Source organism: Prionailurus bengalensis, chromosome D1 (assembly GCF_016509475.1).
Source record: "Prionailurus bengalensis isolate Pbe53 chromosome D1, Fcat_Pben_1.1_paternal_pri, whole genome shotgun sequence".
In the NCBI taxonomy this organism is placed as follows: domain Eukaryota; kingdom Metazoa; phylum Chordata; class Mammalia; order Carnivora; family Felidae; genus Prionailurus; species Prionailurus bengalensis.
The window spans coordinates 21,994,593-22,007,918 of NC_057346.1; the positions used below are offsets into that span (position 1 = coordinate 21,994,593).

At 36.8% G+C, this 13,326-nt stretch overlaps 1 protein-coding gene across 3 annotated transcripts in view; it reads left to right on the top strand.

Moving 5' to 3' along the window:
• The window catches only part of CCDC15 (coiled-coil domain containing 15), a 102,536-nt gene that overhangs the window by 15,690 nt on the left and 73,520 nt on the right, over positions 1-13,326 (top strand). For all 3 annotated transcript variants that reach the window (XM_043579720.1, XM_043579719.1, XM_043579722.1), the window contains 6 exons: positions 2,672-2,794; positions 3,053-3,769; positions 4,354-4,476; positions 4,721-4,843; positions 6,418-6,492; positions 7,417-7,539. In XM_043579720.1, the coding sequence (XP_043435655.1) occupies positions 2,672-2,794; positions 3,053-3,769; positions 4,354-4,476; positions 4,721-4,843; positions 6,418-6,492; positions 7,417-7,539 (1,284 nt within the window). The remainder of the gene's footprint in view (positions 1-2,671; positions 2,795-3,052; positions 3,770-4,353; positions 4,477-4,720; positions 4,844-6,417; positions 6,493-7,416; positions 7,540-13,326) is intronic.

Sequence of the window (13,326 nt, forward strand, 5' to 3'; positions counted from 1 at the left end):
CATGTATGTGGTTGTTCCCTCAATTCTGAATAGTTTTCTACCCCCTCAGTTTTGTGAAGTGGAAATCTGCCAGTCAGAAAGGACACAATCTGTAACCTGGTTGAACTCTTGTTTCATTTCCTTGTTAGACTTATTTTTACTGACCTTAGAATCTGTCTGGTTGTTTTTGTTATTCCAGATTTGGAGGTACAGTTAGAAGATATACTTGCTTGCCCACTGTTGGGTCACTAAGACAAAATCATAAGGCTCCTAAAATTGTTACTGGCTGGTATAGGAACAAGTGGTCATTTATAAAGTTAATATATTCTCCTACCAGCATATTTCCTTCCATATGTTTGATGTGTGAGTGATTTATTTGTAAATCTGAAGTAGAACTAACTACTTGTTTTTCTTTATTCTATGTTAAACCACCGTAATCTGTTAAAATTACTCCAGATCTTTCACGAAAACTCAACCCAGTATCATAAGCATATTACTTTCTCTAGACCATTTATTTCTGTATCATCTTTCTTTTTCTTTCTTTCTTTCTTTCTTTCTTTCTTTCTTTCTTTCTTTCTTTCTTTCTTTCTTTCTTTCTTTCTTGTTTTTTTAAGAAAGCATTTTGTAGGGAACCGTCATCCCTCAAGATAAATATAGGAACAAAAGAGCAATTGCTCTTTAAGTTCCATCAAGGTCTTTGGACTTTTAACTACTTTGCATTACCAGAAATTTATAGAAAATCAGGGAGGGAAATGTAGAGTAGAGGGGGGGAAAATGGCTTGTTAGAGCCATCCACAGCTAATTAAGGTTGGGTTTAAGGGATAAAATTCTAATGTCCAGTAGTGTTTTTTTCCTAACAGTTGTATTGAGATGTAATTTATATACTATACTATTTACCAGTAGTGTTTTTTCCTAACAGTTGTATTGAGATATAATTTATATAGTGTACTATTTACCCACTTAAAGTATACATTTCAGTTATTTTTAGTGTATTCACAGGTTTGTGCAAATGTCAACATAATCTAATCCTTATAACACTTCCTTAACCCCTAAAAGAAACCCTATTCTCATTAGCCATCACTTTCTGTTCCCTCCCTTTCTCTACCCCCAGTCCTAAGCAACTAATCTACTTTCTGTCTCTATAGATTTGCTTATTCTAGACATTTCATATAAGTGGAATCATATAATATATATAATATATGGTCTTTTGTGACCTGGCTTCTTTTGCTTTGCCTAATGTTTTCAAAGTTTATTGTAGAATGTGTCAGTACTTCATTCCTTTTTTATTGCTGAATAATATTCCTTTTATGGCTATATCACATTTGGTATATCCATTCATCAGTTGATGGACCTCTTGGCTTTTATGAATAACTGTGCTACAGACACTTGTGTACATGTCTTTGTGTGGGCATTCTTTTTTTTAGTAGTGGAATTTGGAGGTTATAGGGTCACTCTATGTTTAACCTTTTGAGAAACTGCCAAGCTGTTTTTCATCAGCAATATATGTGGGTTCCAATTTCTCCACATCCTCTCCAGTACTTACTATTGTCCATCTTTTTGATTATTGCCATCTTAGTGGTATGAAGTGATGTCTCACTGTACTTTTGATTTGTGTTTTCCTGATGACTTATGATCTTGAGTATCTTTTCATGTGCTTATTGCCCCATTTATATGTCTTGTGGAGAAAGTGTCTATTCTAATGTGGTGGTGTCCATTTTTTGATTGAGTTATTTGTTTTTTCATTATTGAGTTATAAGAGTTCTTTATATATTCTGGATACATGTCTCTTACGAGATACATGATTTACAAATATTTTCTCCCATTCTGTAGATTGTCATTTCACTTTCTTAATGCTATCATTTGTACAAAATTTTTTCTTTTGGTGTAGTTCAATTTATCTATTTTTTCTTTTGTTGCATGCTTTTGATTTAATACCTAATAAACCATTGCTTAATCTTTTTTTTTAAAGTTTGTCTATTTATTTATTTTGAGACACACACACACACATACACATAGAGTGCATGAGCATGGGAGGGGCAGAGAGAGGGGGAGAGAGAAAATCCCAAGAAGGCTCCCCACTACAGGACTCGAACCCACAAACTGTGAGATCATGACCTGAGCTGAAGTCAAGAGCCAGACACTTAACTGGCTGAGCCACCCAGGCACCCCAACCATTGCTTAATTTCAAGTCATCAATATTTTCTACCATGTGCTCTCCTAAGAATTTTATAATTTTAGTTCTTACATGATCTATTTTGAGTGAATTTTTATATGTGGTGTGAGGAAGTGTTTTAAGTTAATTCTTTTTGCATATGAATAACCACTTGTCCCAGTACCATTTGTTGAAAAACTATTCTTTCTCCATTGAATTTTCTTGGCACTCTTGTTCAAAATCAGTTGACTGTAAATGTGAGGGTTTATTGATGTCTTAATATTGTCTTCAGAGATCCATGAACATGGGATGTTTTTCCACTTATTTAGATATTTTTAAATTCTCTTCAACAGTGTTTTATAGTTCTCAGTATATAGTTTATACTTCTTTTGTAATATCTTGTTTTTATAATATTTGATTATATTGACCTACTTCCTAAATTATATTAAAAGTGTGCTGAAGCCTAGGATTTTATTGTAATTACACTGTTTCTACCTGTAATAGATATTTCTTTTTTCATTTTGATTGTGTGTTTTGTAGGAACCTGACTCTGAGGAACCTTCATCTATTTTGATAGATAAAAAAGGGAGAGAAAATTTGTTTTGGGGAGACCAACAGGATCTCCTTTCTGAAGACAGGGACAAACCTTTCAGCAGAGTTCAGGTAAAGCTGAGTAAAAGGAGATAGTATGATAGAAATTAAACTAATTGTGATTTGGATTAGGGATGCCAGTATTGTTGTACTGGTTTGGGATTATAGATTTTGGTTTTGTTAAGTTGAGCAAAGATCCTGATTTCCATTTTATTATAGTAATTTGTTTGACCACTATATCTTTTTGAGATTATTTTAGGAGTCTTACGGAAAACCTAGAGTGTTGCTACTACCTGGCATTCTATATTTGATGTTTATGTTCACTTTTAGAAAGCACAATTCAAAAATCCATTATTTGCTGTGATGAAAGAGGAAGAGCGAAAGCAGTTAGATCTTCAAGGCCTTCAGGATATTCTGCCAGAAGCCCAGGATTATCTTCCAGAAGCCCAAGGTGATCTGCTGAAAATCCAGGGTGATTTGACAGGAGTCCAGAGTGTTGAGCTAGAAGCTAAGAGTATTGAGCCAAGGCTCAGCACCCAGGTTGTTGAGGTGGAAGGCCAAGCCACTGAGCCTGAAGCCCAGGCTGTTGAGCCTGAAATCCAGACCGTTGAGCCTGAAGCCCAGGCCATTGAGCCTGAAGCCCAGGCTGTTGAACCTGAAGCCCAGACCACTGAACCTGATGCCCAGGCTGTTAAGACAGAAACTCAGGATATTATGCCAGAAGCCCAGAATATTGAACTAGAAGATGGGAGTATTGTGTCTGAAGTCCAAGATTTGCTACCCAAAGAACAGTGTGTTCTTCCCACAGACCAGAATGTTCTACTCAGATGTCAGGACCAGGACTTTCTACCTAAAAACCAGGTTTTTCTACCCAAAGACCAGAATATTCTACCCAAATGTCAGGACCAGCATGTTCTCTCTGAAGACCAGAATATTCAGTCCAAATTTCAGGACCAGGATTTTCTACCCAGAGACCAACACCAGCATTTTCTATTCAGAGACCTGTGTGTTCTCCCCAGAGTACAGGATTTTCCACCCAGAGATCAGGTAAAATAGAGTGGAAAGGAGATATAACAAGAAAAAATAGCCAGTTAAATTTTGGAGTGGGATTTGGAAGGACTCAATTGCAGTTGATTTGGAGAGTCATAGTTGGAAAAAGTAGTCTTCTCATTAATTTCTCAAAAGTCTAGGGTTCTCATTAAGTGTTAAAGTATTATCAGCAGCATATTACCCCTGTCTGGACAATTTACTTTTTTTTTTTTTTAAATCTTCATATTAGGGAAAATATTCTGGCAGCCATTATCTGCTTTGACACCTGAAAGATGGAAAAAGGCATGGCCCACAAGTGTGCCAACAGTATCTTTTACTATTTAGGTTCCAGTGCCGGCCCTCTACCAGAGATCAGTTAGACCGAAAATAAGAAGAAAGGGATCAACAGGAAGTAAATTATATAGGGTCATAACTGGATATGTATGGAATAGAGTATATAATGTTTTCTTTTATTCCATACCATGTTAAGTTATATTCTGACCTCAGTTCATTCCAGAATTCTCACCACAGCCTAAAGTATTATTGGTTAACTTGTCTTTCTTAAGTGAACAATTGATATTTTGTGTTTGTTCTTTTTTTAGAAGGCAAATTTGAAGCAGCCAGCATCAATTTTGACAGACAGGAGAGGGAGAGAGGTGTTTCCTCTGGATGCCCATCAGGATCTTCTACACAGCAGTCAAGATCAGACCTCCACCAGGGACAAGGTAGAATAGAAAAAGGAGAGAGACCAGCAGGAAGTGAATTGTCCTGGGTTTAGTTTGGAACTTGCAATGGTTGTTTTCAGCTAGACTTCAAAAATGACAAAAATCATGGCTTTCTGTTTTATTCCATATTTCACATTATCTTGAGTTTAAAAAATTACTGTAAGGCTTTCAATAAAGTCTGTAGTATTGCTAGCATATTACTTCCACTGGGCAATTTATAATTAATGTTTTTGTTTTCTTTTAGAAAGTACGCTTCAAGGAGTCATATTCTGATATGTCAAGTGAGAAAGGGAGAGAAGGCTTTTCCCCGGCAAGTTATCAGTACCTGCCTCCTAAACTCCAGGACTATACCTTCATCAAAGATCAGGTAGAGCAGAATAAAAAGGAAATAAACAGGAGATAAAGTAACTGGGTTTTATACATTCTCAGTAATTGGTAATGTGAAGTATAGAATCAGGTGCAAAAGACCCTGGTCTAGTGAATGTATCCAATCAAATCAGTTCTGTCATTTGGAAGGTTGATAAATCACATTCATATTCTTAGTGTAGAATCAGACCATTTCAATTTACTAATATGATACTACAACTTCTGCTGAAGCCCACAGTATTACCATAAACATACTGTCCCTACATGGATAGTGCAGGAAAAAGTGGCAGATCCTAAATTACTAAACATGAGGGGTTTGTCAGACTCTTCTGTTCATGGCTTAGGATTACAAATTCAGGTCTACAGCGTTGAGCTAAACGTGTTACATCCTTATTCAAGTCCAAATGTATCAGAATATCCTCACCTGGTACCATTTCCCTGGAGTTCTCACCAAAGCCTACAATATTAGATTAGCACATTGCCCTGGTCAGATGATTTGTTTTCTGTTTTTATTCCTTTAGAACATGTTTCTCAAGGAACTGCCATCTTTTATGAGAGCAGAGAGAGTGAGTGAAGAATTGCCTCTGGAGTGCTATCAGTATGTTAAACCTAAAGCCAGGACTGAGCCTCTCCTAGAGAACATGTAGAGCAAAAACAGTGGAAGGACTATCTCCTTCCTAAAGTAGTAACAGAGACAAAATTACTTAAAATTGGGGTTGGAGCTTATCAAGCTAGTTTGCATGTAGGCTACATAGAAATAAAGCTGCTGGAGGGAAGATAAGAGCATAACATCTTCAGTTATTTTGAAATGTGCCAGACCTAAAGTCTGTCCAGGTGAGAAAGCATACCTCTGTCATTGGGGTTAACCAAGAGACAGGGTTTATGTAATATTGATTGGTTAACAGTAAATTGTTCTTTGTAAACTCATATCCTGGAGGCTTATTTGGCTTTCTGCATTTCGTCTCGTAAATACTGAAGGGCTTCTACTCTTGACCAACTGAGGCAGTACACCAAAACCAGGCATCCAGTTTGCAAACCAGTTATGATGAAGGACAAAACGAGCTGTTTGCCGCCTCAGAACTTCCTGAACCTCTAGTGTTTGTGCGTGCAGTTACTGGGGACATTGAGTAGGAGTACTTGTGGAAATGACACAAGCTTGTGTTCTGGCTGTACCTTGGGAAAATGTTAGCAACATTATAAAAATACTGCTTTGTTGCCTTATCTGCTTCCATTTGTTGAATAAGGGGATGCCCCATGCAAAAAAAAAAAAAAAAAAAAGGTACCAGAATAATCTGGGATTTGCTTTCAAATAGTCCGGGAAAAAAGTGGCAAAAGAGATAGATGGAAAAAAAACGTTACTGATTATTGAAGTTGGGGGATGGGTATCTTGGGATGCATTATACTGTTTTCTTTCCTACTTTGATTTATGTTTGGGAATTCTGTACTAACAGATGGAAGCACACGTACACACCAATTCTGTTATATTATCCTCCGCTAGTATCATTATTTTGGATTTGTCAGTGATGTCTAAAATCATTTCTGCTTACACAGTTTTATATTTTGTTTTTCCTTTAGAACAAGTGTCTCAAGCAACCTGCATCTTTTGAGAAATGGGAGATTGAAAGAAGAATTGTTTCTGGAGTGCCATCGGTATGTTTCACCCAGTGTTTAAGACCTAGCCTCTCTCAGGGAATAAGCAGAGCAGAGTAGAGTGAGGAATAAGTAGCAGAGAATAAATTGCTTAGGTTTTGGCTCAAATTTAATAGGGCAATATAGTAACTGTTTAGGGATTTAGTGTTAAGGTCAGTATTAACGGGCAAAGCTGTGATGTCCTCTTGTTCTGTGATGTATCACACCATTCTGACCTGTTGAAACTACTTCAGGCCTCTTCACTGAAGCTTTTACTATTGCCCCGTCATGATGCTCCTGCTTAGGCAATTGATAGTCAGTGTTTACGTTGTCTTTTAGCACAGGAGCTATGGGCAGGCCTTACATAATTTGACAGATGAGAGATGGAGAAAGGAGTTGTTTCCAGAGTGCTGTGAATATGTTTTACATGATATCCGGGATCCAAGTTCTGCCAGAGAACAGGTAGAGGAGAGTATAATAAAAAGTAAACAGCAGAAAGTAAATTAGAGTTTGATCTGGGCTTGCCAGAGCTTTGCTTCTAACAGTGCTGCAGCTGCTGCTGGTGGTATTCTCTCTTACTCATACTGTCAATAATATTGTCAATAATATTATGAAAAGCAGCTTATGTTCATTAAGCACTTTCCATAATTAAAATAGTTCTAGAACTTTGTGTCCATTGTCTCATTTCTCATTTTGACAATAACCTGGGGAGATAGATACTATTATCCTTGTTTTATGGATGAAGAAGCTTATGGATGATTGCTTCGTGAATATAGTTAAGATCCATAATAGTGGCAGGAAGTGTAATGCATACTCATATGCATAATGTATCAGATTATTCTGACCTGCATGGAGTACGTCAGGGCTATCACTGCAGCCTACAGTACTTTTACTAGCATTATTTCACTGCTCGCATGCTTTGGTGAGTGCTTTTGTATGTTTTAGACCTTATGCTTCAGGCAGCAGCCGTCTGTTGGGACAGCAGAAAGATGGCAAGAGGATTTGTTTCTGGATGGCCATCAGCAACTTCCACCCAAGCACCAGAGAGAGGCTTCCAGCAGAAGACAGGTGGAGTATGAGTAATGGAATTTAGATAGGATTGGGCTGCAAGTGCTCAGGGTGAGCAAAAAGCAGATTCTTGTTTTATTTCATAGTGTGTAGAACCTATCCTGACATAAGATTACTGCTCTCACTGAAACCTTGGGTATTGTCAGGAGCACTTGTTGCCTATTGGAAAAGCTATATTTTATATATACATTCTTTTAGAAGAGGTGTTGTTTCTGGTGTGAGAGGGGAAGAAATGAGTGGTTTCTGAGGGAGAAGGGGCAGGAGAATCTTCTACCCATTGATCAGGCCTAGATCTCTGTCAGTAAGTTGGGAGAGCATAAGATGGGATCACCAAGAAATAAACTGTTCAGAGTTCAGGCTAGAGCTTGTTAGGATTTATATATATAAGCTAAGCTTTGATGTACTGAGTTAAGATCTATAGTTTTTCAAGAAAATGTTACAATATTCTGGCCTGCTAAGATTTTTCCATGGTTTAGTGAAGTCTAGTTTATTCCCACTAGAATTTACCACTGTCTGGATAATTTCTATCTTGTGGTTGTATGTTATTTTAACAACAGAGCCTTCAGGCACCTGGTGTTGTTAGGATATATAAAACAGATAAAAAGACATTTCCTTTTGGCCTTTTTAAGAGAGCAAGAAGAAAAGGAGCAGAAAGGCAGAAAGTAGGATTTGGGCTGAGGTTTTCAGGACTAAACTTTTAGCAGCTCTTTTGTAATTTTTAGTTTGGATCCATGAAGTTGGCCTAGAGGGATGCTGTCATGTTCATTCTACATTGTCATGTATTCTGAAGTATGCCAGGTTCTTTCCTACCTCAGGTCTGTTGCATATGTTTCTTTCCTTTATCTGGATAGCCATCTCTTTTTTTCTTCACAAAGCTGGTCCCTTCTCTTCCTTGAGGCTTCAGCTTAAAAGTTATCTCCTTAGAGGGGTGCCTGGGTGGCTCAGTCAGTTAAGCGTCCAACTTCGGCTCAGGTCATGATCTCACGGTTTGTGGGTTCGAGCCCCATTTTGGGCTGTGTGCTGACGGCTCAGAGCCTGGAGCCTGCTTTGGATTCTGTGTCTCCCTCTCTCTCTTCCCCTCCCCTGCTCATGCTTTGTCTCTCTCTATCTCTCAAAAATAAATGAAAATGTTAAAAAAAATAAAAGCTCCTTAAAAAAAACTAACCCAACCACCTTGTCAAAAATAGGTCTCCCTTCTGTTTTTTCTATCCTTGCATTCTCTTTCCTTCTCAGTACACAAAACAATTTGTAATTATTTATTCATTTAACATGTTTTTCACTGGTGTGTAAGCTTTATGAGGAGAGGTACCACACCTGTTTTTTTTTTTACCAATATATGGACAGCCTTTAGAATATGGTGCCTGGTACCTGATGATCTCTTGCTAAATATGTTTTGAATGAATTAGTTAATCAATCAAACATTTATTTATCACTTTGTTAGGTGTTAGCCATTGGTTAAGCACTAAATATCAAAGACACAATTGTGAATCAGAACTCAAATTTCAGACAGTCTAAAGAAGAGAGACTGACAACTAAGATGATTACGAAGTAACATGACTGAAGGTAGAAGGTGCAGAGGGCATTAACTGAACACAAAAGAGGGGTACCTAACCCTGATCATTTGATCGAGGGTGCTGCCAAGTGGTCAGAACCTCTTCTTCATGTCCTTCTGCCATACAAGCCCTGAAAATCCTCACCCCTGGATCCGTCCTTTACCTTTTTAGGCTCCCAAAATAATCCTGCCTTATTGGAAAAAAACATTTCAATGGTGTAGATTTAGATCACATTCATACTTAGGGCTTAGAGTCACAGCTGGGTCCCTTGTGCCGCTTAGCATTTTGTCAGCTCCCTCTTCCTATGGGCCACACTTACAACTGTAAACCTTAAATACTTCTTAAGTTCTTACTGCGTCCCCATACTCTCAGACTTGTCATGAAGAAAATAGAAGCCATCACGCAATTACTCCCTCAGTCATTTGCTTTCTTGCCATTCTTACCTATTCCTGCTATCTCAGAAGAAGAGTTAACTGTCTTTGGACCATATTCTGGATTCTTCTGCCATCTTTTCTTCTGGGTCCAATTTTGAATATTATACTGTGAGACTCTGGCTACTGTTGAAATCTTCTGAAGAATGTTATTTGTTTCTTTGTTCTAGTAGGCAATCAACCTGGTTAAATTTATACTATAAGTTCTTTCTCACTTCCTGTGAATAGGGTCTTGAATGTTTGATTCTCAGAGCCTTCATTATACTCCTTTAGGTCCATCCCATGCATGCCCAGCTTAGGGGTGATTTGGGGGTGTATGCCAATTCATACACAGATTTAAGGAATCCACTTTTCTAGCTCATTCTTCTTCAGGATAAGAAGAAGGATGAGCCCCCTATACTCTCCCCCGATACCATGGGCCACATTTCCTGGAATTTTTAGTTAGAAACAGAGACAAAATTAGAGAGACAGAGAGACAGGTCCATAGTGAGCTTACTCTTTTCCCAGTGCTGGAAGTCCAGTTTTTCTTACTGTTTTGAAAGCAGAAAATGTTTCCATTTTTATTGTAGCAAAAGTAAACACAAATAAACAAAAAGAAAAAATAACCAAAAATTCCAGAGATGACTACCATCAGCCACTGTTGTGTATAATTTTCAGATTTTATCTATAACAAATAGATAAATAGCTTTAAACATAAGAGCTTGAATGAAATAATACAATCGATTCTTGTTATTCATGATAGTTATATAAAGTTGACACACACACTGAATTGGTGAGTGCTGAACCAATGTTGCTAGGGAAGATAACAGAGTTAGGTTTTTGTGAGCTTCTGATCATAACATTTTGGTCACTGATCAATACCTAACTTTATTTTATGTGAATTTCTGTTCAAAGATACCTTATTTAATATATGGTGTTGACTCATTAACATTGGACTCAGGGCCAATAACACTATAGCCCGTTCCTGAATGACACTTATCTAATACATGTATTTTCTCCATAAGGCACATCACAGCCTTCTTATGCTCAGGAATACTGGATAGTACTTCAGCATTGTGCTTGGGAACCATTTTAAACAGCAAAATCACCAACAAAATGCACAAAAATGCAAAAACCTGGGCACTAAATAGACCTTGAAAAGAATACTTGTTTACAGTATGAAGGCTGAAACAAAAAGAACAAAAAGCATCACCTTGTTTGACCTTAGCTGGCAACATGCACATCTGGTGACTCAAATTTTTCACAGCTCTGTACATGTCTGCAGATGACCATAAAAGCATTGCAAGTGTTAATTTTGGGATTACAAACAAATTTTAGTGAATAGGCAAATTCACAGATAAGGTGTGTGGGATTTTGAGAAATGACTGTAATTCACATACCATATAATTAATCTAAACTATACAATTCAGTGTTTTTAGTATATTCAAAGGGTTGTGCAAACTTTGCCACAATGAATTTTAGAACATTTTCATCATACCCAAAAAGTCCTTACCCATTAGCGGCCAGTTCCTTTTTCCTCTCACTCTCACCCCCAGCCCTAGGCAACCAGTAACCCCTTTCTCTGTCTAGAGATTGCCTGTTCTGGACATTTCATATAAATGGGATCATGGAATCCATGATCCACCCGTGGTCTTTGGTGACTGGCTTTTTTCACTTAAGTGTAACATTTGCAGAGTTCAGTGACTTGTAGCATGTAGTAGTACTGTATTCCTATTCATTGGGTAATATTACATTTTATGCATAGAGCACATTTTATTTATCCGCTCATCAGCTGATGAATATTTGAATTGTCTCTACTTCTTAGCTGTTATGAATAATGTTGCTGTGAACATTTGCATACAAGTTTTTTTGTGGATGTGTTTTCATTTCTCTTGAGTATACCTGTAAGTGGAATTGCTGGGACTCTATGCTTAACCTTTTGAAGAACCACCAAACTCTTTTCCAAAGTGGCTGCACTATTTTTCATTCCCTCCAACAGTGCATGAGGGGTCCAATTTCTTCACATTCTCACTAATACTTATTATCTGTCTTTTTAATTATAGCTCTCTTAATGGGTGTGAAGTGGTATCTCATTGTCGTTTTGATTTACATTTTTCTGATGGTTAATGGTGAGCATCTTTTCACATGTGTATTTGCTATTTGGATATTTTTTTTTACAAAACTCCTTATTAGATTATCTGTCCAATTTGTAATTGAGTTACTTATCTTTTTATCATTGAGTTTTGTGAGTTCTTAATGTATCCTACATATAAGCCCCTTATTATATGATTTACAAATGTTTTCTCCCATTTTGTAGGCTTTTTGTTTTCTTGATGGTTTCCTTTGTAGCACAAAAGTTTTAAGTTTTGAAGAAGTTTAAGTTAGTTGTTGTTTTTTTTTCTTTGTGGCTTGTGCTTTTAATGTCATATCTAAGAAACCATAACCGAATCCAGGATCATGAAGATTTATTCCAATGTGTTCCTCTAAGAATTTTATATCTCTTACATTTAGGTCTGTGATCTGCTCTGAGTTAATTTTCACATGTGGTATAAGGTATTCTTTTGCATGTGGATATCCAGTTCTCCCAACATCATTTGTTGAAATGACTCTTCTTACCCATTGATTTCTCTTTGTGCTCTTGATAAAAATCTGTTGTTTGTAAACATAATGGTTTCTTTCTGAACTGTCAGCTCTGTTCCATTCATCTATAAGTCTGTTCTTTTCTTTTTTTTTTTTTTCCCCATAAATCTGTTCTTATGGCAGTACCACACTATCTTGATTACCGTAGCTTTGTGTTAAGTTTTGAAATTGGGAAGAGTAATTGCTCCAACTTTGTTCTTCTGTTTCAAAGCCATCTTAGCAACTCTGGGTCCCTTGCATTTTCATATGAATTTTAGGATCATCCTGCCAACATCTGCAAAGAAGTCATCTGAAATTTTGATGGAGATTGCATTAAATCTGTTGATTAATTTGGAGAGTACTGCCATCTTAACAATATTAAGTCTTCCAATCCATGAGCAGGAGATGTCTTTCCATTCATTTAGATCTTTTTAAATTTCTTCCAACAATGTTTTTAGGTTTCAGAGTATAAAACTTACAGTTCCTCTGTTAAATTTATTTTAAGTAAGTTTTTGATGGTATTTTAAGTGGATTTTTCCATTAATTTCATTTTCAGATTGTTCATTGCAAGTACATAGAAATACAATACTGATCTTATATCCTGAAACTTTGCTAAAAGATAAATAACTTCTAAGCTAAGAAAAAGTAATATTAAAAGAGACTTTAATTTCTGAAAGTTAGAGATCATAATTTGACTCATACAGTGTCAAAGCAGGTATACCAGGTTATATCATAAGGCTTTTATAGTAATATGGGGGAACTTTAGCTTCAGTTTCCTCCCTTCCATGTCAATTGATGTTATAACATTTTCAGGCCCTTCTTCTCTGGGCTCACACCCACCAAAGAGTTGTATAAATAGAAATTGATTACAGATTTAAGATAATAAGGGATCTGGCTTTATATCCTGGATTCAATCCCAAGCACATGCATAATAGAGTGATTTCGAGCGATCACGTTAGAAGAACTTCCATCCTGAACATTTTGATTTGTTACTAATTCGTCCATGTTTTTGACCTGAATCATTTTCTTTGGTTTATTGTTTTTTGTTTGGTTTATTTCCTTCTGACTCTGCTTCTTTCATTCTTTTTTAATTTATTTTATTTTATTGAGTTTTTGTTTGTTTTTATCCAATTGAGCTCAGGGTTGCAGGAGAAAAGAATCAGTAGATGAAAATAGCAAAAGCACGTGCAGGGCTAGCTTTGGGC